Raw genomic sequence first — 26,477 nt, forward strand, 5'->3', positions numbered from 1 at the left:
GATAAGTCACTTTCGCATCCCTTCACTTTCGCCATTTCCGCTACTCTGAAATACAGATCATATCCCTTAAGTCTTCATCACAAGGTACTATCTCAAAATTACAACTTAGAATCTCATTATGATAGCATTTTAAGTCGCAATTATGAGATAAGCTGTTAGAATTTTGAGATATGATCTCGTAATTGTGATTTTAAAAATAAAAGTGGGAGAAAGGGGTTTTCATACATAACCCTTTAAGATCAAATAAATGTAAGATATTTCATCATTACAAAATGCGATATGATGCACATTTTAATGTTATAATTTGCACAAAATGACTGAAGTGCTGAAGTAAATTATGTTTTAACAGTACAGTACAAGGTAAAATAAGAAACTTTGAGCTGATGACATTTTGTTTGGTAACTTTTGGAAACTTGCGTTCAGGCCATCGACGTATAACGTTTTTAAACAACTTCTTTTTCTTTATTTATGTCGAGGGTTGAGTCACAGAAGAGCGGAGGAAGCGAAAGCTACAAAACTACAGGGTGAAACATCTTGTACACATGCGCTCTTTGAGTTGTTTGTGGGAGGAGCTTCAGATCCTCCTCCCTGATGTGTGTACACACACACGCTCGGTAGAAGGAGGCGCCGCTGTCGGTGGCAGGATGTCACTGTTTGGACGGGTGGTAGGTGTTTGTTTTTTATTTTAGGCACGTTTTTTTCTGCCACACCATGCTCGGAAATGACCCAAAGCCGTTATTATTTTTTGTTTGCTTGTTTGTTTGTTTCTGCGCGTTTTATTTCACCAATAAGGCGGGGAGGAACGCATTTCTGTTCAAAACAGTATCTTAGAGCTGTGCGTGAAGGCGTGAAAATATGTGTCAGTCTCGCGCGAAAGCAAGCAGCTGGTCGTGTTTTGAAACGACACTCCTCTCAGTTTCAGGCTGAGCCTCTTAAGGACGAGTTTGTGGTTCTGTAAACATCGTCGCTTTGCAGCTGGTAGCCTTTTGTTATTATTGTAGCTGTCGGCTGAGGTCAGCATGGAGCCAGAGTGATTGTTTATCCTCTCTTATTCTGCTAAATCACAGACTGTAAACAGCTGTGTCAAACACCGGACAGATTAATTGCTTGATTTGAACACTTACTGCCACCCTCATGTGTTTAAAACAAATCCATTTAGGTTCGCTTTTTATAGAAAGTGATGCCTCCTGACTGGATTCCTTCATGCATGCTTCCTTCAAACAAATCTTTAGTTAGCAATTTAAACAGGAAATCCTTTTCCTTTCATGTGGTTTGGATATTAATAGAGGTTGAATGTGTGTGCTTGTATCTGGTTGGATCCATATGTTTGTAAAGGCTGTTGTTGTTCCCCCCTCTTTCTCGCCTCCTCTCCCTCATGTGTTGACCTTTCGCCCACATGGAGCAGCCACCCTGGGCTCTGATGTCAGCTGGTTCAAGCAGCCTGTTTACTGGACCCAGGCAGGGAAATATGTCCTGCCACGTCCCGCTGGCATTAGGAGACGGGTGACGTTGAGAAAAACAAAAACAAAAGTGCTGATATGTGCTGATATGAGAGGCTGATCTGTTTCTTTGTATGTCCTGGTACCCAGAATGCCCGCTGTCTGACCTCTGATCGCTCTGGACGGGAATCTCTTCAGATTAGAGAAGCAAACAGACACAAATGTTGCCTCAATTCACGTTTTCTCAGTTCGATGGACAAGGACAGGGACACGTCACACCTCACAACTATAGCCTCTAATACTGTTATCTATCCATGTTGTTATTACATTATGAAGAAGATTATATAGTTTGGATTTTGACATTAAAGTCTGACCTGTTTAAAACAAACTGCTTGAAATAAACTCACACGATCTGTCAGCGCTCAGAGTGTGTGTTGGGGGTGACTCTCAGCTACTACCACAGATAGATTTTATATCTATCTGTAAAACTGGCTGAGTTATTGCCCTTTTTGTGTTTGTGCAGGTGGATTAGCTGCGGTGGCCATCTTGAATCGGGTTGACTAACTAGCAGTCGTTTCCTTCGCTCGGTAATCTAAGTAAATAATCAGATTTAATGTATTTCATTGTTTTACTTAGGCTGGTAGAAGGCCAATACCTTTGCATTCGAAATCCAAACCACCGAATCTTTTAGGTGTCCCTGAAACAGGGGTCTTTAAAAATTATGAATCACTTTTTTTATTAAGCTTTTATATTATTTTGTCTTGATGGCCATGAGAAGATTGTAAAGGCATTTTTTTCCCCTTATTAGTGCGATGATCATTAAAGGAAACAGTGGTTTTATTTCTGACGTCCTTCAGGACGAATTAGATGACTGTGGAGTGACGTAGTGACGCCGTATGGCAACATTTACAGAAATATGACCTAAAAGGAAAAGTCTTTGAAAAAAGCCCTGCCTCCTTACCACAAAATTAGATGTTTTAAGTGTTTCATTCAGGAGAACAGCTCTCCTCTTAGAGTTTTGTGAATGCGCTGTGGACAGCACAGATGGACATGTTTGACTGATGAAGAGGAGGCTGAAGAGTTTCACAGCACTTGATGTGTTTCACAAAAAGAACGAGACCCTCTGAGTGTTTCGGTTGCTGCAGAGAGCGCAGACAAGCTGTGATACTTGCAGATTCTTCAAGTTGTCTTTTAGTCACCTTGCAGATCAAATGAACATGAGCGCATGGATGTAAAAGTTATGCAGAATATCTTTTTTTTTAATTTATTTAGTGAGAAAATGTTCCTGTCACCTCTCGCACAAACAGTTATGTTAGTCTTGTTCTTCTTCCAGCCTCAGAAGATGTCTGCAGATGCTCCTCTTTGCAGCATTGGGAATAATCCTGTGGATCTTCCTGCTCCTGTGGAAAATTAACACCAAGTCAGCAGCAATGCCTGTGGAAGAAGAGGAATCTCTGTCTGGCTGTGGCTCCCAAGCGGCTGAGGAGGACATATCCCCTTCAAAGGCCGGTCCTCACGCAGACAGACATTCCCCGTCGGCAGCTGCTGTAAAATCATATCGCAATGAGAACAACAATCTGCTGGCCAACGGTGAGTCTGCAGGTTTTGCCGTCAAACCGGAGGAGTGGGATCCTCCGCAGGCCTCCTCTAAGGTAAACCGAGTTCAGCCGTCACTGCCGCACGCCACCCAGAAACCCCTCGGAACCACCACGCCGATGCACGACTCCGGACCTGAAGCCAGGGAGCGCCTGAAGTTTATTCTCGGAGCATCAGAGGACAACTCGTCAGACGAGGAAACGGTGGGAACAAAGCCTCCGAGCGGTGCAGCTGAGCCACCCGTCACCGCTCTGAAGTCTGAGCCGGACTCCTCTGAGGCGACGCCGCCCAGCTCTTCAGTCATCAAGTAAGACTCTGTTTCTGTCTCATGTCCACCTTCTGGCATTTAGCGGCCCGAGGTCAGGCCTGTTTTCTTCATGTGGCTTCATGTTGGTACAAATAAAGAACAAAAGCTGCTCACTAACTTCCTGTAACAGTTTGAGCAAATATTATAACAGGATTGGTTTGTAGGTTTGACGGTTTCTCTGTTCTGAAACTTGTGGCTCATATAGAGAGGCGGTTCTGCTTCTCTACACACTGTGTGTGTGTTATCACCTGACTACATCGGGCTGGGTTAATGTGGTCTGCCAAACATCTCAGCTCTATTATTGGAACAAGAGCTTCAGCCAGTGGCTTTGAAAACGATCTCTGGTTTGTCTCAGGTCACAACACAGCAAAACAGTCCTCAACAAGAGTTGGGTTTTTTTATGCACGGGTGGAAGGTACTTTTTGTACGATGGAGGACCAGAGGAGTTGTTTAGTGCAGATAGCTCTGTGTTCAGGTAGAGATGAATCATCCTGAAGGAGTAGAAGGTATGCTGTTTCTGTCTGCACAAATGTCAACATTAAGTGTTTAAAATAAAACTTAAATGGGGTCATAAGTATCATACATGTGGATCATTATATCTAAAGGTCTTGAAACATTTTATACGAATACAATCCCACATGTCAGTGTATAAAATAATCCCTAAACAGATTAGCTGGCCATGAGATTTAGTGAATTAGAATAAAATAATGCAGTAATAATCTCTAAAATGTCCATATAGAACATTTAAACACTTTGTAATTTTATTAATATTTCTTTAAAATAAATGTTTGCTGTTTGTTGTAACTCCTTAGGTGTGAGAAAGGAATCCTCTTGAAATCTTTTTTTAATATTAAACTATTATATTTTATTATGTTTTAGCATGTTGCAGTTAAAAAGACACCATTAGTTCTGGACGTTATGACGTTTTCAGCCCGACTTGTGTTCCCGTTAACGCCTTTCCGTTTTACTTTATAAATAAACCGAACAAATCCACACATTTATTGCTTCGGTCTAGATTTAGCTGACGCTGTTTTAGCCCAGAGATGAGCTGAATCACGAGAAGAAGCTCTGCGGCAGTTCTGGAGCGAATGTCGGGGATTTTAGCGATGCTGCGTTCAGTGGCGTTTCTGAAGTGAATCCATCAGCGCAGACAGAAGAACGGCATGTTCATGCTGAATGTGATAACGATGCAGAAAACTGCAACAAGGAAATGTAGCTGCCGCGCCGTTCACAGACCTGTAGGCCCCGTCTTCTGCTCCCTGAATGGTTAATGTTGTTGGTTTTATTTGTTGTTGTGATTCTGAAGATGTTATTGTGGTTTTAATTTGTAGTTGTGTTTCGTGATTTGTTGATGTGGTTTGCACCTCAGGGCCACCGTAGCTTGGGCCTGTTGTTTGTCTCAGAATGAACAACACAACCACGCCGGCAGCCTTGAGACAAATGCTGAGTGAAGAATGGGATGGAGGATAGGAGGAGGTGCCAGGCTGTTGTGGCTGTATATGGTTCTTCCACACGCTACAGAGGCGTGTATTTGTTTAAAAGAATAAACCGTTAAATTGCCAATATGTCTTGGTTCTTCAGACCTCAGTCAGCTAGTCCTAAAAACAACACCAAATAAGCTGTTTGGCTCTGGCAGAGAAGATTTGGAGAGTTTTTCATGCTGCTGCTCAACAAATGTGGCTCAATTTAAGGGTAAATAAACAGGCTTTCCAACGGTATGAGATCTATTATCAAGAAGCATTGTTACAACAGAGAAACGATCAACCAAGCTCGAGTGTCTGTACTTCTTTGAGCTAAGTTTAGAAGGTTTGTTACATAACTTAAAGCCCCTGATCTCTCATGGCCCACAACAACAACAACAACAACAACAGGCTCCTGCTGCAGCTTCAGGCTTTTCTCCGGGACTTCTGGGTGATAAAGACAAACAATAATCCTGAAATGCAACAAAGCAGAAGAGCTGAGAGCAACAATCAGGGGGTCTGTAGATGTTTTGCAGCACATGTAGGAGGAGGAAGAGGAGGGAGGGAGGAAGGAAGAGGAGGGAGGAGGAGGAAGCAGCAGCTCCGTGTACGGAGCTCTTTGTTATTATGGTCTTATCACATCTGCCAACGAGTTCAGCGCAATAAAAAAAATAAAATAAAATAAAATAAACAGGCCGTAAAATGGAGCGAAATAACTTGTTCCCGTATCTTCAGAGGTAAGTCCTCGACAGGAAGAGGCGCTCCGCCTCGTCTTTGTAACCCGACGCTTTCAGACGCTGTCTGCAGCGTTTGCTTTGTAAACAAACTTTAAATGAAGCAAAACAAAACAGAAAAAAGGGCAAGTTTGAATAGAAAAGCTGCGGAAACACTGGCTGTCAGAAGCTGGAAACAGCGGCTGAACTTCTGCAGACATGTTCGCTAACGGGACGGCTTACTTCGCGGTCACTTTTCAGGAAATAATAATCAAACAAACTGTAGAGGAAACGTGTAAAACACTGCAGATAACTTTAAAACTCTGAGTTTCTACGGAGCACGGGAGTAGCCTGATAATAAGCAGCGTGTTGTGAATAAAAGCCTGTTTTGTCTTCGTGGACTCTGCAGGTTTTATGGCAGCCTGTTGTTTCCTCTGAGCTGCTACAGTACAGGAGGTAAAGTTCACATCAGCTCTGATATGTGCTCCACGATCAGGGGTCATGCAGCCAGGCTGCTTTTCTTTTCTAACATGGGACACAGTTTATGACATTCAACCAGATAACGAAGACACACCAGCCTGAGCACAGCGGTGGTAGGTACATAAAGTTTTCTTGTAGTAAAGATGCAAGAAATATGATCGTTGTTTTTGCTTGTTTTGGTCCTAGTCAGTGTTAGTCGTACCTGTGGTATATGGGATTTTATTCATTCCTTACATGCTTACTCCTTTTACACTTATTGCTGCTTTAAATGGTCTGTTTGTGGCTCTTTTCTGCTAGTTTTGTATCTGCTGTAAAGCACTTTGTGTGATTTAATGTATGAAAGGTGCTGATTTGATGTTCATATGGATTTGGGTTTAAAACATTTGCAGCAGTGAGCAATACAGCAATTAAATAATATACAACTTGGTAATATGGTTGTAGTTTGACCTTCACCTACAGGCCTGGTCCTGTTGAATATAATAACTTTTACATTTTTTTTTTTATTTTAAATTTATTTGTTTATGTAAGAAGGTTTTCAGTGCTTTCTAAGAATTACCTGTAAAAATGATAAGCTTTTTTGTCCTTCGTGGAGATTTCCTTCCTTTACGGGGGCAGTAAATGCCTTATTTATGAAGAGAGTTATTTGCGTTGATGACCAAATTTGGCTCAAGCAGCCGGTTTTGTCAAAAACTAGTCTTAATTCAGCACCGTGTGTTGTATGGAACAGCTAGAAACCAGAGTGAAAGTACAACCTGCGTGAAGGTGTGATTATTTGAATGTTTTTGCCTCTCATTGCCTCCAGGACTGCGAAAGTCTGGGATAAAACAGTTACTTGTTGGCTCCGTTTCTGTCGCTGACTGTTTGTTAAGAATATCCAGAGTAGCGCTGAAGTGCCATCTGAAAAGTTGGATCAGAAATAAAGAGGTTGCGCCACACGTTGTCTCTGCGTGTTGCAGAAAGAATCTGACTTTTCACTTTGAGGTCGTTCGTTCTTCACTGCTGTCATGTAGTCGTGGCGTCTGTTTTTATGTGGCCGTTTTGCTCTGTGGTTTCAGGAAAACGCAGCGATCTGTTTCTGTTCTGCCCATGGTCTGCCCATTGGTCTGACATGTCAAATTATATGCAGGATTATTTATTTTTGCTCGTTTGTAACAGAACAGAATAAACTTTAGGAAATGTGTTTTGCTGCATTGTGGGGGCGGAAATGATCACCCGGTAATTTTTCCCTTTTCAGGCCCAGCATGTCTGGTCCTCACCTGGTGAAAAAAGGACGTGATTATAGAAAAATGGATCTGCAGAGAGACTTCACTGTGGCCTCCCCTGCTGAGTTCATCACACGATTTGGTGGCAACCGCATCATAGAGAAGGTAGGAATAATATTCAGCAGCTGAGTTATTTATTTTTTTTCCTGAGGTTATATCAGGTCGTTTCTGTTTCTCTGACAGGTCCTGATTGCTAATAATGGCATCGCTGCAGTCAAATGTATGCGTTCTATCCGCCGCTGGTCCTATGAAATGTTTCGCAATGAGAGAACCATCCGATTTGTTGTCATGGTAACCCCTGAAGACTTGAAAGCTAATGCAGGTCATTATGCAGTTGATCACTTCTGTATTTACTCAGCATTCGTCGCCAAGAACCCATCTGAGTTAAAGTAAGAAGAAAGCACTACACGCTGAGTTATGAAACCCGATTTGTGTTCATGTTTTTGCTCTTTAGAATATATTAAAATGGCTGACCACTATGTGCCTGTGCCCGGTGGCACCAACAATAACAACTATGCCAACGTCGAGCTGATAGTAGACATTGCTAAAAGAATCCCAGTGCAGGTACGTTTTACACTTCCTGTTCTGTCTGGCTCATAGCTCGTGAGTTAAGCTTTTCAATCATTACTTTGTGGGATTTAATGGCAATCAGTAATGATCCCAAGTCTCTTACAGGCTGTTTGGGCTGGCTGGGGCCATGCATCTGAAAATCCCAAACTGCCTGAACTCCTGAACAAAGCAGGGATATCATTCTTGGGTAAAAACAGTTTGAAAACTTCCTTATCCATTGTGCACATTTGATAGGTTGTGTATCATTATTGGCTACAACCTGTTGTCTCTCTCAGGGCCATCCAGTAAAGCCATGTGGGCTCTAGGAGACAAAGTGGCTTCTTCCATTGTTGCTCAGAGTTCTGACATTCCCACACTACCATGGAGCGGATCAGGTGATTCATTACCTGTCCACACTTTGTGCTAGATGATTTTATATGTTTTGTCATATGTAGGCAGGCTATAGACTCATTCATGTGTTTATTATGCGCTCATGTTCAGGTCTGAGAGTGGAGTGGGCTGAAGAGGACCAAAAACAAGGCAACGTAGTCAATGTTCCTCCCGAGATCTACGCAAAGGGCTGTGTTCGGGATGTAGACGAAGGTCTAGCTGTAAGCATATTATGTTTTTTTGTTTAAGCTGCTCTCAGTAATTGTGTGTAGTTTGATAAATATTCTAATGTGCTTTGTTTGTTTTCAGGGAGCTGAAAAAATTGGTTATCCAGTTGTCATCAAGGCCTCTGAAGGAGGAGGTGGAAAGGGCATCCGGAAGGTTGAAAATTCTGAGGATTTTCCAAGTTTCTTCAGACAGGTTTGTTTTATTCCACTGTACTAACTAATACCTTAACCACATGTTGCACTGTCATTCAGTTCTTCCATTCGTTCTGAATGCAGGTTCAGACAGAGGTCCCCGGATCACCCATTTTCATCATGCAGCTGGCTCAGCACGCCAGGCACCTTGAGGTGCAGATACTGGCTGACGAGTACGGAAACGCCATCTCTTTGTTTGGACGAGACTGCTCCATCCAGAGACGGCACCAGAAGATCATCGAGGAGGCTCCTGCCACCGTCGCGTCCGTCTCAACTTTAGATCAAATGGAGCGGGTCGGTTTGCGTTAATTCATCTGCTTCTCGTTTTCTCTGGTTTGGACAGATGTTGTATCATCTCTCTTCTCTTTGCGCCTCAGTATGCTGTGAGAATGGCCAAAATGGTGGGATATGTGAGTGCAGGCACGGTGGAGTACCTCTACTCTGAAGACGGAAGCTTTCACTTCCTGGAGCTGAATCCTCGCCTGCAGGTGGAACATCCGTGTACAGAGATGATCGGAGATGTAAACTTACCAGCTGCCCAACTTCAGGTAAACCTCTGTTATGGACTTGAAAGCACATGGATCCTTCTTGCAGAGTGTCTTAAAGTTTTAACTCTGTGTTTCATTTAATAGATTGCAATGGGGATCCCCCTTTATAGAATTAAGGACATAAGATTGCTTTACGGGGAAAGTCCGTGGAGTGACACCATCATTAACTTTGAATCTCCAGAATGCATTCCCAGTCCAAGAGGACATGTTATAGCTGTTCGGATCACCAGTGAGAACCCCGATGAGGTAGAGTTTAAGCTCATCAGCACTCAAAAAACACAACAGTCTGGTTTCCTCTTGTAATTTTTCTCTTCTGAATAATCATCTCAGGGGTTCAAGCCCAGCTCTGGCACCGTGCAGGAGTTGAACTTCCGCAGCAGTAAAAACGTCTGGGGTTATTTCAGTGTGGGGGCCACCGGTGGGCTCCATGAATTTGCAGATTCACAGTTTGGACACTGTTTCTCATGGGGGGAAAATCGTGAAGAAGCCATCTCGTAAGCTTGTTTTCTTTTTGATAATGTTCTACTGATTGATCTTTAGATATCTAGGTTTTCCAGTGTTTTTTTTTTCTTTCTTACTGAAGTTAAGGCACAATTACACAATATCTGTTGTAATGCAAGTATTACGACACGTATTGGGACATTTATGCAGTGATAAATTCAAGGTTCTGCCAACTGTTTAACAACAGTGTAAAAATTATTAAGCAAGAAGTAGTTGCATTACTTTTATCTCGGGTTAAATCCTTAAAATGACACTGTGTAATGAAACATGTTTATCGGGTGTCATATTTTCAATGTTCTTCAGGAACATGGTGGTGGCTATGAAGGAGCTGTCCATCAGAGGGGACTTCAGGACGACGGTTGAGTACCTCATCAGGATTCTGGAGACTGAAAGCTTCAGAAACAATGACACTGACACCGGCTGGCTGGATCACCTCATCGCAGAGAAAGTGCAGGTCAGAGAGTGAAGAGAGTATACAGTAAATCATTCTGCAGCCAGATGCTGAGGGGCTGGAAGTTTGTAGGTTTTGAAAGTAATCTTAGTCCTTTTTGGGGCGGCTTGGCCCAGTGGGTAGGGTGGTCGTCCTCCAATCGGAAGGTTGGGGGTTTGATTCCCATCCTCTACAGTGTGCCAAAGTTTCCCTGGGGAGGACGCTGTACTTATAGGTGTATGAGTGAGAATATATAAAAAAGTGCTGCATATAGTGTGAAAAAATATATAAATAAAAGCACTGTGTGGGTTTGAGTTTGTGATTAAGGAGAAACTCTGTGAAGCACTTAGTAGAACCTGGAGAGGTTAAAAAGGTGTTCTATAAGTTGTGGATCATTTCCCATCTACCTTCTGCAGGCAGAGAGACCAGATACCATGTTGGGCATCGTCTGCGGGGCTTTGCATGTTGCAGATGCCAGTTTCAGAAAGAGCATGTCAGATTTCCTGCATTCCCTGGAAAGGCCAGTAGACACTCCCTCCTCTTATAGCAAGTTTCACTCTCTTTCTTTCTGTGTGCTCATATTATTTCCTGTATCTGCTGAAACTGTAGAGGCCAGGTGCTGCCTGCAGACAGTCTACTCAACTCTGTCAACGTGGACCTGATATATGAAGGAGTCAAATACTGTCTTAAGGTATCTGACCTATCTAACAACGTTATGTTGTTACAGCATCTGTTGTTATCTTGTTGTTTTTATTTTTATACTTCTGCATACTTTGTTCTTTTTTAGCCATATATCAAAATGTTCAGCTCATTCAGGAGATGGGTGCTGTGACTTTTGGTTTTTGCACCTTTCTATAGTTTTTAAACAATTTAACTTTATTTACAAACATTTTGCCCATATAAATATATTGAGATTTCTTCAATTCCTTCAAAAACATTGTTCCTTTTTTTAAAATCTGCTTCAGCACACTTGCTGTATTTTATCCTCTTATGCTACTTTTAGCTATATTTTTGCTACTTTAAGCTTATAGCTAGCCTTTGCTTCATTTAGCTTATAACTAGCCTATTGCTACTTTTGGCTTTTAGCTAACATTTATCTCCTTTTAGCTTTTAGTCTAGTGTTCTGCTTTACGAACTCATTTTCAGCTATTTCAACAAAGTCATTCAGCATTCACACTGCATTTTAGCAGAAAAGGCTTTTTCTTTAATTTTTTTAAAATATTCTATTATTTTTTTTGTTTAACAAACTTCCTCTGATGCTGTCCTCAGGTGGCTCGCCAATCCCCAACAACCTATGTCATCGTGATGAATGGCTCCAACATTGAAATAGATGTCCACAGGCTGAGTGACGGTGGCCTGCTGCTGTGCTACAACGGCAGCAGCCACACCACCTACATGAAGGAGGAAGTAGACAGGCAAGGCTGTGTCTGCACAAAATCCAGATAGGTCAGTTTGCCTGTTTGACTTTGGGTTCACACGTTTCCTGTTTTATTTGATCCCTGTAGCTACCGCATTACTGTTGGCAACAAGACTTGTGTGTTTGAGAAGGAGAGAGATCCCACAGTGCTAAGGTCGCCCTCTGCTGGCAAGCTGCTGCAGTTCATAGTTGAGGATGGGAGTCATATTAAAGCAGGAGAGCCCTATGCAGAGATAGAGGTTTGAAAGCTTTTCTTTGACAGTAAACAATATAGGGGATTTTATAGTGCCTTTTGTGTCTGAATGTATTGTTTTCTGTAATCTGATGGTTCTTTGGGATCAGGTGATGAAGATGGTGATGACTCTGACTGTTCATCAGTCTGGTTGCATTCACTTTGTGAAGAGGCCAGGGGCCGTCCTGGAGCCTGGTTGTGTCATGGCACATATGGACCTTGATGATCCCAGCAGTATACACAAGGTATGTTCCTCCTACAGTGTTACAACAGGTTTATTTGTAAAACATCCAGAAACACTTCAGTGTTCGCATCTTAGCATAGAAGTGTCGTGTTGGCTAATTTTGACCTGCATTTGTACTGATTTTTCCCACAAAAATATTTGTTTTTTATGATACTGATCATTCATATTTTGGCTCCTGTTTTAGGTGGAACTCAACACTGCTACGCTGCCCCCCCAGCAACCACTGCCTATGGTCGGAGAAAAGCTTCATCAGGTGTTTCACAGTGTGCTTGAAAATCTGACCAGAGTGATGGATGGGTACTGCCTTGAAGAGCCCTACTTTAGCAGCAAGGTTCATATCAGCCTCTCTACCACTAACGATTCTTGAATTACTCAGCATCTTGGAGTTTGATTATCTGATAGATTTCATGTTCGTCTCTGTAGCTGAAAGAATGGGTGGTGACTCTGATGAAGACACTGAGGGACCCCTCGCTGCCTCTGCTGGAGCTCCAGGAGATCATGACCAGCGTGGCCAGTCGCGTTCCACCCTGTGTGGAGAAGGAGATCCGTAAAGTCATGGCTCAGTACGCGAGCAACATCACCTCTGTCCTGTGCCAGTTCCCCAGTCAAAGGGTAAATGTTGTGCAACAACAATGTGCTGTTGAAAGCACAAGTTCTGTCCGTATATAATTATTATTTTTTACTTGCATGATTTCAGATTGCGAACATTTTAGACAGCCATGCCGCAACATTGCAGAGGAAGGCTGATCGAGAGGTTTTCTTCATGAACACTCAAAGTATTGTTCAGTTGGTGCAGAGGTTAGTGTCTCGGGTGTTTTTCAGACTCTAGTTATTATCTTAATTATGTTTAAGCTTTTTATGAGCTTTGGCAAATCCTTCTAAATCTAAACAGTGATTAGAAAATGGAGCAGATGGCCCAGTTAACTCATATTTATGTTGTTGTATGTCAGTCAGAGGCTCAACATTTTGGCCATAGAAAAAAAGTAGGAGCTGATGAATAGTTAATTTCCCCTGACAGAAAAATAAAAATAACTAATGCAAATAAACAGAAACAAAGCATTGTCTGTTTTAGTCATCTGTACTCGTCAAAGCTTTACTATTTCTGCACCCAAAAGATGTTAGCATGATAGTAGTATTGTGCTTACTAACATGTGATTGACTGTCTTTTGCTCAGATACCGCAGTGGAATCCGTGGTTACATGAAGTCTGTGGTTCTTGATCTGCTGAAGCGCTACCTGCAGGTAGAGATGCAGTTTCAGCAAGGTAACATTAATACCTGTCTACCTATCCCAAATGTAACACTTTTTTCTGGAGTGCTGAAATTGAACTTCAGCTGAAATGCTTGCACTCTGTTTTTTCCTAAACAGCCCACTATGATAAATGTGTGATCAACCTGAGAGAGCAGCACAAACCCGACATGAGTCCTGTGCTCAACTACATCTTCTCTCACGCTCAGGTGTCCAAGAAGAACGTCCTGGTTACGATGCTCATTGTAAGAAGCCACCTCTAGAAACGCACTGATTGTTTTTCGCTGAGTCTTGAGAGAAACCTTTTGATGCAGCGTGTGTTTGTGACTGGGCAGGACCAGTTGTGTGGACGGGATCCCACCCTGGCAGATGAACTCATGGCCATTCTGAATGAACTCACGCAGCTGAGCAAGATGGAAAACTCAAAGGTGGCTTTAAGAGCCAGACAGGTAAGATCACCTGCACAACTTTATGCGAGATACAGTCTCTGTTTTGCATTTCATTTTGCACCCTAAAAACATGTTGTCTAATTCTAATATTTAGCAATTATCTCATAGGTCTTGATTGCCTCCCATTTGCCATCGTATGAACTGAGACACAACCAGGTGGAGTCCATCTTCCTGTCAGCCATCGACATGTACGGCCACCAGTTTTGCCCAGAGAACTTAAAGGTTAGTTTCATGTGCAGAAACTTTATGCTCCTTTTGGCAGCTTGAACATCAATTAACTTGTCAACATTTTTCTTGGTGCAGAAACTCATTCTGTCTGAAACCTCCATTTTCGATGTTTTGCCGAACTTCTTCTATCACGCCAATCAAGTCGTATGCATGGCTGCCTTGGAGGTATGTTTAGTGGAGTCAAGCTAACAGATCTCTCTCTCTCTCTCTCTCTCTCTCTCTCTCTGATTGGATCTTGTGTCTGAATTATTACATGTGTTTACCTGTGCATCCAGGTGTACGTTCGCAGGGGATACATCGCCTATGAGCTGAACAGCATCCAGCATCACCAGCTCCAGGACGGGACGTGTGCTGTAGACTTCCAGTTCATGTTGCCATCATCGCATCCAAACAGGTGACGGGTTTCCCTCAGGCAAAACCACAGATGTATAACACCCTGTTGTCTGAGCTTATAGTTAGATTTTAAATCAGATATAATATGTTGAAATCTTTTATTTATAAAGGATTCGTTAAGCAAAACTAGTTAACTGTAAAACACCTCACTTTGTAGCAGTTTGAAAGAAATCCAGGCCTTAAAACTGTAATATGAATGTTTTTTCTGTCATTTATCTGCTGCATCAGTGAAGATAAACTGTAGATCAGTTGTATTAATGGTGGAGGTGGAGAGCAGTCTTTACACTGCTGCTGTGACTGCTTACAGCTAACTTGGAATGCTAATATTCCCTCTCACTCTTACTGTCACAACGGAAGTTGCTTGAATCTAATCATTATGCACAAAGGTAGAAGTACAGTTTGATCAACCACTGCTAATATTGACCTTCGTCATCTTATTTCAGAGGGAGCAGCCCTACTCTGAACAGGTAGAGTAAAGCTCCTCCCAACCAGCCTAAGTGCCTCATCGTCTCTGTCTCTCAACAACGCATGCTGGATGCACCGTCTCGCTTTTTCCTCTCGTGCATTTGCTGCAGGATTCCTCTAACAAGTCCTCTCTAACTCGCAATATAAAGCTGCGCTTCACTAGTTGTCCTGTCGTTGCTTCTTTCTGTGTAAAGCATTCCTGAGCTTTTTGAGAGTTATACTTCTAATGAGATCAGAATGGCGGATAATTGCTCGGACTTCATTTTATGCTCCTTAAATATATAAAAAAGACAAACAAGCCTGAGATTTCAGTAATTGCTACTGAATGAGGAACCTGAATTCTCCAGCATTAAATTTTGATGGAAATCTTAATCGGATCACGATACAATCATTTCTGGATAACCAAAGATTCATAATTTCTCTCAATTGAACACATGAATCAGCTGTCAACCTGCTGAGGATTGACTTGGACTTGAGCTTGACTTCATCTGGGAATCTAAGACTTAAACATCAGAGACTTATGGCTACATTTAAAAAAGTTTTTGTTTCATGTTTTTGATCTCAATATTCTCCTGCAGCTACAAATGTTTTTATCTAGACAGCGGATGGACTGAATATAGACATCAGACGAGAATGAGGCTGCACAAATACAAAAGAAAGAAGTCCATCTTATCACATTCAGGATGTAAAAATAAGCACAATTATGATGTTTATTTTCTGTTAAATTATTGCAAACACTGAAGAGAAAGTGTGTTATAATTTTGCTACAAGAAATTACTCTATAGCCTCCAAATTTTGTTGTTTTCATTAAAATAGTATATTTAGGTTTTTTGAGTTTGTCTATAATTTTTAGAATAAAGTTTTACTTTTTTTTTTAGAAAACTGGGTACCTTTTTATAATACCATGTGAATATAGCCAAAAAAAAAAGAAGTGGAGCATTTTACAAATGTAGGTATTAAAATAGTGGATAATTGTGACACAAGGGAGGAAGGAACAAATGAGGAAAAAAAACATCTTTAAAGGTACATATTTTATATTTTAACTTTTTTTAATAGGCATCTTGAAACTATTTAAAATAATTTGCTGCACAGTGAAAACCATCCTAGTTAATTGTTAACAAATGGCAGCTATTTAATGTTTTTATTTTAGGCTACATTTAGTTATACAGATGATGATTGAAAGCAGCAGGCCGGCTGTTTCTCTGACCTCTGACCTCTTTCATAAGACAGGAACTTTCAAGAGGTTTTTTTTTTCACTTATTGTTCAAGAAAAAGGCAATTCTCAAACACACCCCTCCTGTGAATTATGGGTTTAATTAGGTTATAAATTACAGCAAAGTTTGATATTTTCAAAGTTCTCTGCCTGTTTCTTTTTAATAGAAAAATAGCTAATCTGAGTAGGTTGAGTTTTTCATTTTAATTTTTTTCTTTAAAATAAGTGATGCAAAGAAGAACATTTTAGACTCATGCACATGTATGCAGAGCAGAGAATTACAAAATCAGATCACTGCTCATCTGAAGTCTTCAGACTAAAGACATTTTATTGTGTTTTTTAGTAGATTGGGCAATAAGATATCAAGATAAACACAGAATCCATTGACATGCAGTTTTGTTCTATTTTGTTTTGTTTCGGAAAATTTAAGGTCCTACTTTTTAATGATGAAATTCCTTGATGTCGGGTTCTGTGAGCTGTAAATGTGTGTTAGTCTTGTTCTGGACTTGACGTGGAACCCTTGAGTTTTGACTTGAGACCAACAATGACTTTGTGACACTGCTGCTCTCTTCTGTACGTAGTTTATAACGGATGACTGGTTTGTTCTCTGTTGAACAGATAAGAATATGCAGACTTGCTCTACTTGCTCTGTGAATAAACGTTTGCGCGTTTGTTTGAAGCACGTCGTCGTCTCTCGGAGATTATTCAGTGATCCCGTCTCCCCTCCAGGCTTCCTGTGCCGATGAATGGATCAGGCCAGTTTAAAGTGAATCGGCAGGGCAGTGAGCTGTTGATGGACGGCGCCTTTTCTCCACCCTGCCAACGCATGGGAGCGATGGTGGCTTTTCAGTGTTTTGAGGACTTCAAAAGGTGACTTTTGTCTTGTTAATATCGCTTCTACAACATGAATATACTGTATGCAGATCAAGGCAAAAGGTTACTTCATTTTTTAGGAATTTTGATGAGGTTTTGTCAAGTTTTGCTGAACCACTTTTGGAGGGCACTTCATTCTTAGAGTCCTGCTCAAGTTTCTATGAGGAGGAGAACATGAAGGTGGGGCTGCGCCGGTGGAAATCTATTTATTTTTTTACATTAAATAGGCTTTTTGTATAGAAGGCACTCTGAAGCCACGAGTTCCTCTTTCATTCTCTACAGAACGCCAGGGAGAACCCCATCCACATCATTAACGTGTCGATAAAATCAGCAGACACCGAAGATGATGATGCCTTGGTCAAAGCCTTCACTGCCTTCGCTCAGTCAAAGGTCAGATGATGCTTCTGTTCTGCTTCATTTTATCTTAAATGTTTTTTTTATGTCAATGTTAATTTTCTTTATCTACAGAAAGACATCCTCTTTGAGTATGGAATCAGGAGAATCACATTTTTGATTGCGCAAAAGGTGAACATTTTGACCTTTTGACATTCTGACAATGAACCTTTACTTTAAATCTTGTTTTTTCCTTTTTAGCTTCCTCTCTGTGTATTAGCTAACAATGTTCTGTTAAACTTTTCTGTTTAAGGTTTAAAATGTTTCCATTTTATTTCAGAAGTTCAGTTGTTGCTAACTAGCCAACTGCTTTTTATATAATCAAAAACAGCCTTAGCATCTGATTATTCCTTTGCTGTTTTATTTAGAGAGAATTTCCCAAGTTCTTCACATTCAGAGCTCGTGATCAGGTAAGTCTTTTATAATCTAAATGTCGTAAAAGACTCAGGACGTGGCTGTTTAAAGAGATGATGATCCCCCCCCCCCCCGTCCCCCGTCCCATTCCGGGTTTCTTCTTAGTTCCAAGAGGATCGAATTTACAGAAATCTGGAGCCAGCTTTAGCGTTTCAGCTGGAGCTCAACAGAATGAGGAACTTCGACTTGGCCGCCGTTCCCTGTGCCAACCACAAGATGCACCTCTACTTGGGCGCCGCTCGTGTCCAGGAGGGGGCTGAAGTTACGGACTACCGCTTTTTCATCCGAGCAATTATCCGCCATTCTGATCTCATTACAAAGGTGAGAGGCAGAAGTCCAACGCAAAGATTGCTCATTTTAAAAAACTAAAGCATTTGTAACTAGGAGGTATGCCTTTTAAAGATTTTATTTGTTTAAATCTCGCTTACAGGAGACGGCATAGTTATTTGACACTTTCTCTTTTTTGTAATCAGGAGGCTTCCTTCGAATACCTTCAAAATGAAGGAGAGCGTCTTCTGTTGGAAGCCATGGATGAGTTGGAGGTGGCTTTCAGTAACACCAGCGTTCGCACAGACTGCAACCACATCTTCCTCAACTTTGTTCCCACTGTCATCATGGACCCATCTAAAGTCAGTGTGCAGCGATCTTCTCTACAATTATTCTTCACAACAAACGACCTTTTCTAATAGTTGCAGAAACAGTAGTAGCAGATTTTATCTGTAATTATGTATATGTCATATATTCATTTTTCCTATCTATCCTTTTCCATACAATATTACTGCATAATACCCACAAATAGTCAGCTTTTTTATTGTTTCGCAGGAGTTTCATTGGTTCTTTTCCTCTCATATATTTGAATTCCTTATGAATTGTCCTGATCTTTGTGTCATCAGATAGAGGAATCGGTCCGCTCCATGGTGATGCGCTACGGCAGTCGTCTTTGGAAGCTGCGGGTCCTGCAGGCTGAACTGAAGATCAACATTCGTCTCACACCGACCGGCAATGCCATTCCCATCCGCCTGTTTCTCACTAATGAATCAGGCTATTATTTGGACATCAGTCTGTATAAAGAGGTCACTGATCTGACTTCTCGACAGGTCAGGACAGGAAGCTGAGTGGAATTTTTAAAATAGGAATTTGAATAATGTGTTAAATTCCCACAGATTATCCAGTGTTTAGACATTATTAAAATCCTACCCTTCTATTTGCTGTTTCAGATTATGTTCCAGTCATATGGAGACAAGCAGGGTCCTTTGCATGGCATGCTGATCAACACTCCCTATGTGACCAAAGACCTGCTGCAGGCCAAACGCTTCCAGGCTCAAACTCTGGGAACTACATACGTTTATGACTTCCCCGAGATGTTCAGACAGGTACTTCTAACTCACTGAACTGCCCTTATTTCTGTCTTTATTGTCTCACGTTTCGTACCTGACAGAAACTCTTCTATTAGGCTCTTTTCAAGCTGTGGGGTCCAGGGGACAAGTGTCCTAAAGATGTGTTGATGTGCACGGAGCTTGTTCTGGACCCAGAAGGTCGACTTGTGCAGATGAACCGCCAGCCTGCAGACAACGATGTAAGGCGCCTTTCAGATGCGTTTTCATTACCAGCCGCATTCTTAACTAGGAAAAACAAACACTGACGGTGAGTTTTCTTCAACAGGTGGGGATGGTTGCCTTCAGGATGAAGATGAAGACTCCAGAGTATCCAGCGGGCAGAGACATTATTGTCATCTGTAATGACATCACTCACATGATCGGATCGTTTGGTCCTCAGGAAGATGAGCTGTTCCTCAGGGCGTCCGAGTTGGCTCGGGCTGAAGGTATCCCCCGCATCTACATCGCAGCCAACAGTGGCGCTCGCATCGGGCTCGCCGAGGAGGTCAAACACATGTTCCAGGTGGCCTGGATAGACCCCTCTGATCCTTACAAGGTGGCTACAGAAACACATTTCTCTTAATATTTTTTTAGATGGGGGAAAAAGATTAATGTATTATCTTTTAAAATGTATTTATTATGTTTCTTCCTGTAGGGTTTTAAGTACCTTTACCTGACACCACAGGACTACACTCGTATCAGCTCCACCAACTCTGTTCACTGTTGCCACGTAGAGGAAGGAGGAGAGTCAAGGTACAATACATTCTTACTAAAAAAATATTTAGACCTTCTGCATACATGTAGTATTAGAGACATGAATTTGTTGAATCTGTGTTTTTACAACCTGCACAGCAGGCAGTTCTCTCAGCTTTCTATGTTGTTAGAAACACAACTTGAAGAAAAACCAGAGTTAAATGATGAAGATGAGACCTTTGTTAATCTTTCTCACCTGTGACAGATACATCATCACTGACATTATTGGGAAAGATGAAGGTCTCGGTGTTGAGAACCTGCGAGGTTCGGGCACCATTGCAGGGGAATCCTCTCAGGCCTACGAAGAGATTATTACCATCAGTATGGTGAGGAAACCCAATCTGACTCTTGTTGGCAGTAGGAGCAAGGAAAAGGCTCTTAGCTTCCCACCTGAGCTGCTTCATGTTCTTCCAGGTGACGTGTCGTGCCATCGGAATTGGAGCCTATCTGGTTCGTTTGGGTCAGCGAGTGATCCAGGTGGAGAACTCTCACATTATCCTAACTGGGGCAAGTGCACTTAACAAGGTCTGTTGGTTTTATTAATCCCCCCCTTTTTTTCCCAAGTTTTCCTAAATGCAACTTATTAATGATTAATAATGGTGACTTTATTGTAATGTAACTGAAAAAGCAAAAATAAAAGACAAAAATGTGAGTGCCTCCTTTTGACATAGTAAGACAAAAGTGACAATGAACCTGCTTTCAGTGGAGTGGTTAAGTCCTGAGGATGTAGCATGCTGTCATAACCTCAATCTTTTAAGTTCTGGTTTCTGTGCAGGTTCTGGGCAGAGACGTCTACACCTCCAACAACCAGCTGGGAGGAGTTCAGATCATGCACAATAACGGCGTCTCCCATACGTTTGTGCCCGATGATTTTGAGGGAGTCTTCACCATCCTGCAGTGGCTCTCCTACATGCCAAAGGTTCTGCTGAATGTTTGTTATTCAAATCTGAATATTCATTAACCTCATCAGTCCTTCAGCTCATTTACTGAGGTTTCTTTATGTCCCTGCAGAACAAACACTCCCCTGTTCCCATTATAGCCACTACAGATCCAGTAGACAGAGAGATTGAATTTACTCCAACAAGAGCCCCGTACGATCCCCGCTGGATGCTCGCTGGCAAACCTCACCCCAGTGAGTCACACAATCCAAACTATGTAAATAAATCATCTCAGTAACAAACCAAATAATTCAAATTTTTCTCCTGAATTGTTAGTGATGAAAGGTGCCTGGCAGAGTGGATTCTTTGACCATGGCTCTTTCATGGAGATCATGGAGTCTTGGGCTCAGACAGTCGTTGTAGGAAGAGCAAGGTAAAATGGAATAAAACTCTTCAGGTGTGGACTAAATGCACAGCAAATCGAAACACAAATGGATCACTAACACGGCTGTTTTGTTGTCGCTGCACGGTTCAGGTTAGGAGGAATTCCTCTCGGTGTCATTGCAGTAGAAACACGAACAGTTGAGCTCACAATCCCTGCAGATCCTGCAAATCTGGACTCCGAATCTAAAGTGAGTCTCTCTACACATAGTTACCATTTATTGAGCTGCGTATTTCATTTAAAGAAGCATCTTTACCATCTTTAGCTGGTTTTGTGCGCTCTTGTCAGGTTTTGCAGCAGGCCGGTCAGGTGTGGTTTCCAGATTCTGCTTTTAAAACAGCTCAGGCGATCTGTGACTTCAACCGTGAACGCCTGCCTCTCATGGTGTTCGCCAACTGGAGGGGCTTCTCTGGGGGAATGAAAGGTATGAAACTTAACTTATGTTAAGCAAAGGTGATGCTTAATATAATGTGTACACTTCAAGCACTCAAACCTTTTTTTTCATTTTTAAAATCTTAGGTCTACATTGTTTTTAAACTAAAATTGAGAATATCAAACTTCCAACCTTTTAATTGTAGCAGAATAAACAGGTTCAGTAAACAGCTGCTTTATACTTTTATCTTTACTTGTGATTCTGTTCCTGATTATCACTGCAGCCGATTTTAGCTCTTGTTTATTATGAACACCCTCCTGCTTTTTAGCCTGGTCATCAGCAAGTAAAATGAAGCCATCGAAGGTGAAAAGATGATCATCTTTATTGTGAGAAGGTGTTTGATTTCTTCTTAGGATGAAGAAAATACTTCTTGCTTTCCCATTTCTGTGTTTTGTAAGCTTCCTCATGGGCTTGCTATTTTTGATTCTGATCAGAGGTTTTTAACATTTTGGTCTTGAAGTCTTCTTTCTAGTAACACAAACATTTTCTAATTTACTCTAAGTTTTACTTTCTTTGCCCCATCCACGAGACATGCCCTCTTCAGTTTATCAGAAAAACAAAAAAGCAAAAAGACATGTCTAACTGTGCAAAAACTGTTCAGTGTAAAAGTTGATATGATTTATTTTTTGTGTGTGTTTCCTAGATATGTATGATCAGGTCCTGAAGTTTGGGGCCTATATTGTTGATGCCCTGCATGGTTTCCATCAGCCAGTGTTGGTGTACATCCCACCACAGGCTGAGCTCAGAGGAGGATCATGGGTAGTGATCGATCCCACCATCAACCCTCTGTGTATGGAGCTGTATGCTGACAGGGAGAGCAGGTACACAATGCAGTTTCCTTTATATTTGTTTAAATGAAGGTACATTTTTCTAATTCATGTCTGACAATATTATTATTATTTTATCCAGAGGAGGTGTGCTGGAGGCCGAGGGCACAGTGGAGATTAAATTCAGGAGGAAGGACCTTCTGAAGACTATGAGAAGGCTGGATTCAGTTTATGCCGGCCTGGTTGAGCAGCTCGGTAAAACAAAATGTTATTTTTCTCAAATTACAAAGTTTCTATATTTTATTATACTTCTTTATTTCTACTGCCATGCTAATATCCATTAATGTTTTGGTCAGCTTCTCCCGAGCTGTCTCAGAAAGAAGGCAAAGAGTTGGAGATGAAGCTCAAAGCCAGGGAAGAATTCCTGTTACCCATCTACCACCAGGTGGCAGTGCAGTTCGTGGACCTCCATGACACTCCGGGCAGAATGCAGGAGAAAGGGGTCATCACTGTGAGTGTGCTCTGCATCAACAATAATAATAATAATAACAACAACAACAAAAGGTGACGCTTTATATTAGAATGCCCCAATTAAACATTAGCTAGTTATTAACCAGTGTTAGTGACATTAACTTATTCATGTGCTTAATAGTGGTTAATATTACCTAATTAGTCAAAAAAAACTAATTAACTTCTTGTGCTGACTGACCCTAGTCTACAAAACGGTGACCATTCAGAATTTTATATTAATAACCTCCAAATTTTTGTTAATTAATAATGATCAAAGAGACTGTTGTTTATTAAATATATTCTTAATAGATGTTGTTTAACATAAACCTTATAGAATAGTTTTTCTGCCAAAATTAGACCGAACAAACATGACCTATACTTATGTTATAAAACACCACACTCACCACACAGATTCAAAATTCATTATTCTGTGGCAGCAGATTTACATAAATCTGCTTGAGAGCAAGCAATGTCGTTCTTCTGCTTCAGTAACTCGGAAAAGTTGGACAAATTTTTATTTCCAGCTTTGCTAACTTCTAAACAATCCATCAAATCTGCAAAACTACAATCCTTAAAGGATTCAAATGTCCAATTTATTAATAATTTATTAATAATTTGCAGTTTGATGTGATTTAGTTGAAAACACTTTTCTTTTTTAATTGCAGTATAATCCGTTGCATTATTCATGTACATTTACCTTTATTTTTTTTAGTATTTATCTGAAATATTATTAAAAGTTTATACTTTAAAATAAGGAAACTGTTTCTTCATGAAGCTATAGACCTAAGAAGCTGCCAGACAGGTAATGTTATAGAATGAGCTAAAACAGAATGTTGTAGTTAATCCCAAAACCCTCGTCTCACTTCTGGTGCTGCATTTCCATCTTTTTCCTTTGAGCACTGAAAACAAAACTAAGCACAACACCTACAGTTCACAGACTCCAGTGTTATTCTGACTCCATGTGTGCAATTTACTAAACTATCTCAGACTTTATTTCTAACTGTGGCTCTGTAAGTAATGACTTGTTGTTATTAAGCTTGATGCTGACACACTCCACTCTTTAAATGTTTCTGTTGTAGAATAAAAGTCACAGGGAAGTTAATGAGTAACTAGTTAATAATTAATTTGTGTACTTTATTATAAAGTGTTACTAAATCAGCATTTGGGCTGGAACGGGCCATTTAAAAGCTGCACTTCATTCGATCTTTTCAAAAGGATATTTTGGACTGGAAGAATGCCCGGACCTTTTTCTACTGGCGCCTGCGTCGCCTCCTGTTGGAGCAGGTGGCGAAGTGTGAGATTCTGCAGGCCAACAGGGATCTGAGTGATGGACACATGCAGTCCATGCTGCGGCGATGGTTTGTTGAAACCGAGGGAACAGTTCAGGTGTGTGAGTCTTTCTCTGCTAATTCACAAAGAACTGACTTTTTTTTTTTTTTAATTGAATAACGCTTTTTGACTGATGTCTGTTTTAAATATTACGTCGACCTGCTATCACAGGCTTACCTCTGGGATAACAACCAAGCCGTGGTGGAGTGGCTGGAGAAACATTTGTCCACGGAGGACGGCGCCCGTTCAGTCATCCGAGAGAACATCAAGTACCTGAAAAGAGAAAATGTTTTGAAGCACATGCGCAGGTATGTGAAGACACGTACACTTTGTGCACAGTTATTAACTTACATTCAGTTGTAAATGTAAATATATGTTTATTTATACAACCTTCTACATAACTGATGGCTCGAGTCATTTTGAAGTCACGTGTCATACGTAGATGGAAGTTTTACAGCTGAAAAGGATAATGCTAAATAAACTGCAAAGAGTCGATTTTATCACTGATTAGGATCTGAACCAGCACAGTCATTGATATTTTGTGTTTAATGTTTTGCAACTAGGTCTTGTTTTCTTGTTTTAATGTCTGCGGCTGTACTCACATGTACACATAATCCGTTTAAACAAATTTCTTTCCTATTTGCCTTTTAATCGAGTGTCCTGTTGCTTTGTTATGCAAAAGTTGCTTGTGGTGGAGAAGTTTATTAGCTCTGTCCACTTGTTTTGCAAGTCTTATAGCATTTTATTGATGGATTCTGAACACGCACAAACATGAGCTTCAGCATCTTTAGTAATATTCTTAGAGAAACCTACGTTGTGCTTTTTTAATCTTTAACTTTATGGACTTTATTCTAACATTCCTCATGTGGTTTTCTCATTTCTTGCACTTGTTTGTGCACTTGAAACGAGTCTTTTTAAACATTTTAGACATCAAACTAATTTAAAATCACCTTATTTTGACATATCTGTTTGCATTCAGTATTGGAGTCTAAAACGTTTCTGTTTTTACATTTTACGATATCTGTTAATATCTAGTATAATGTATAATATCTGTTTTTTATTTTTTATTGCTTTATTTGGAGTCACGCTAAATCTTCACTTTCTAAAACCCTTTCTGTCCACCTCTGATGTGCTCCTCTCTGTGTGCAGCTTGGTGCAGGCTAACCCTGACATCGCCATGGATTGCATCATCCACCTGAGTCAGAACATCTCTCCCTCCCAGAGGGCCAAGCTGTCGCATCTGCTCGCCACGATGGACAGCGCCAGCACCAGTTAAACTGTGGCCCGCTATCAGGTTACACTATTAAAGACAACAAATACGCTATTGTAGTCTGTGGGACTGTTAAAGAGGAGAAGCACTAATTCACTTTGGTTGTCAAAGGTGTAAGACTTAAAGCTAAAAAGAACACAGCCGTGGATGTTATTAGTGTAGTACAAATAATTATTTGTAAAAAAATAAAAATAAACGCACAAAAGTAGTGGGTTGTGTTTCACAAGTTTGAAAGTGTCATTTAAGTTGAGCATTAAATCATTTCAGCTGTTCACAGCATTTCACCGTAACACACATTTTACTTTGCTGCATTTAAACGCATCAGGAACCAGTGTTAAACTTTTCTTGCCGAACTCTGTGGAGTCTAATAAAACCAGAGTTTATCAAGCTTCACAAATTAAATACTTGATACTTGGGTGCTAGTTATGATTTTTTTTTTTTTAGTTAAAGATGGAACAAAAATGTGCTTGCCTTTGAATGTATTAACTGCAGAATAAGCTTAAACTCTTTTTATTCTTTGAAAAATCTTCAAACAACCACTTAAGAAAAATATAGATAAAAATGTGCCACAGATGTTTAAAATCAGTTGAAACTGAAATATTTTTGTAAAAATAGCAATAATCACTAGTACTTGTATCAGAAATGCAACTTTATAAGTGAGATTTCTACTAAGCAGTATCATGAAGTCAGTTGTATTTGACATTTCAGTGTTGATGTTGACGAGTTTGTCTTTTTATTTCCCACTCTTTGTTTATCTGCTGAATGTGTAGAAAATAATGGACTGAGTTTGTATGTGATCATTTCAGACATTTGTTTTCCTTTTGCACTGATCTCTCTCTGTGTAAAGCACCAGTTCATAAAACTCAGGTTTGTAAAGAGCGGACACCATTTGCCACAGGGGTCCTTCAAACGACGTGTTGATTTGCGCCGCCTTGGATCAAACATCAGCCATGACGTTTCATGTGAATGTTAGTGAACTCCTCCTGCTTCTTGTATTGTACCAGGGGAGGTTTGTTAATAAACATACCATGATCGTACTTAAATATAAAAAGGCTTT

General features: G+C 40.8%; 1 protein-coding gene across 4 annotated transcripts; it reads left to right on the plus strand.

Annotated features, from left to right (window-relative positions):
* The first annotated feature begins 535 nt into the window (after nt 1-535).
* acacb (acetyl-CoA carboxylase beta) lies at nt 536-26,457 on the plus strand. 4 transcript variants are annotated; one of them, XM_017413794.3, is made up of 54 exons: nt 536-665; nt 2,773-3,342; nt 7,230-7,362; nt 7,441-7,579; nt 7,712-7,821; nt 7,933-8,014; nt 8,103-8,201; nt 8,308-8,417; nt 8,506-8,616; nt 8,700-8,909; nt 8,993-9,163; nt 9,248-9,409; nt 9,494-9,657; nt 9,968-10,118; nt 10,511-10,614; nt 10,704-10,785; nt 11,364-11,509; nt 11,600-11,750; nt 11,854-11,988; nt 12,172-12,318; nt 12,411-12,599; nt 12,685-12,785; nt 13,162-13,250; nt 13,355-13,479; nt 13,570-13,683; nt 13,792-13,905; nt 13,987-14,076; nt 14,187-14,305; nt 14,748-14,771; nt 16,712-16,852; nt 16,936-17,035; nt 17,138-17,245; nt 17,324-17,380; nt 17,617-17,658; nt 17,768-17,983; nt 18,136-18,291; nt 18,556-18,759; nt 18,880-19,035; nt 19,116-19,238; nt 19,325-19,594; nt 19,694-19,791; nt 19,997-20,117; nt 20,206-20,316; nt 20,567-20,710; nt 20,803-20,923; nt 21,006-21,102; nt 21,205-21,301; nt 21,400-21,535; nt 22,188-22,365; nt 22,454-22,566; nt 22,668-22,822; nt 24,037-24,207; nt 24,322-24,458; nt 25,300-25,432. In XM_017413794.3, the coding sequence occupies exons 2-54, from the start codon at nt 2,792-2,794 to the stop codon at nt 25,424-25,426; spliced, it is 7,302 nt and encodes a 2,433-aa protein (XP_017269283.1). In that variant the 5' UTR covers nt 536-665; nt 2,773-2,791; the 3' UTR covers nt 25,427-25,432. The 4 variants fall into 4 exon arrangements, with proteins under 4 accessions (XP_017269283.1, XP_017269284.1, XP_037830875.1 ...); XM_017413795.3 differs by lacking the exon at nt 14,748-14,771 and having other exon boundaries at nt 25,300-26,457; XM_037974947.1 differs by lacking the exon at nt 536-665 and having other exon boundaries at nt 2,792-3,342; nt 25,300-26,457.
* The last annotated feature ends 20 nt before the right edge of the window (nt 26,458-26,477 follow it).

Source organism: Kryptolebias marmoratus, linkage group LG1 (assembly GCF_001649575.2).
Source record: "Kryptolebias marmoratus isolate JLee-2015 linkage group LG1, ASM164957v2, whole genome shotgun sequence".
Classification (NCBI taxonomy): Eukaryota; Metazoa; Chordata; class Actinopteri; order Cyprinodontiformes; family Rivulidae; genus Kryptolebias; species Kryptolebias marmoratus.

Coding starts and splice junctions, on each gene's coding strand:
- acacb (XM_017413794.3), top strand. CDS start 2,792: ATGCTCCTCTTTGCAGCATTGGGAATAATCCTGTGGATCTTCCTGCTC. Junction 17,659..17,767: donor CATTCAGAGCTCGTGATCAG/GTAAGTCTTTTA, acceptor GTTTCTTCTTAG/TTCCAAGAGGATCGAATTTA. Junction 19,239..19,324: donor GCCAGCCTGCAGACAACGAT/GTAAGGCGCCTT, acceptor TTTCTTCAACAG/GTGGGGATGGTTGCCTTCAG.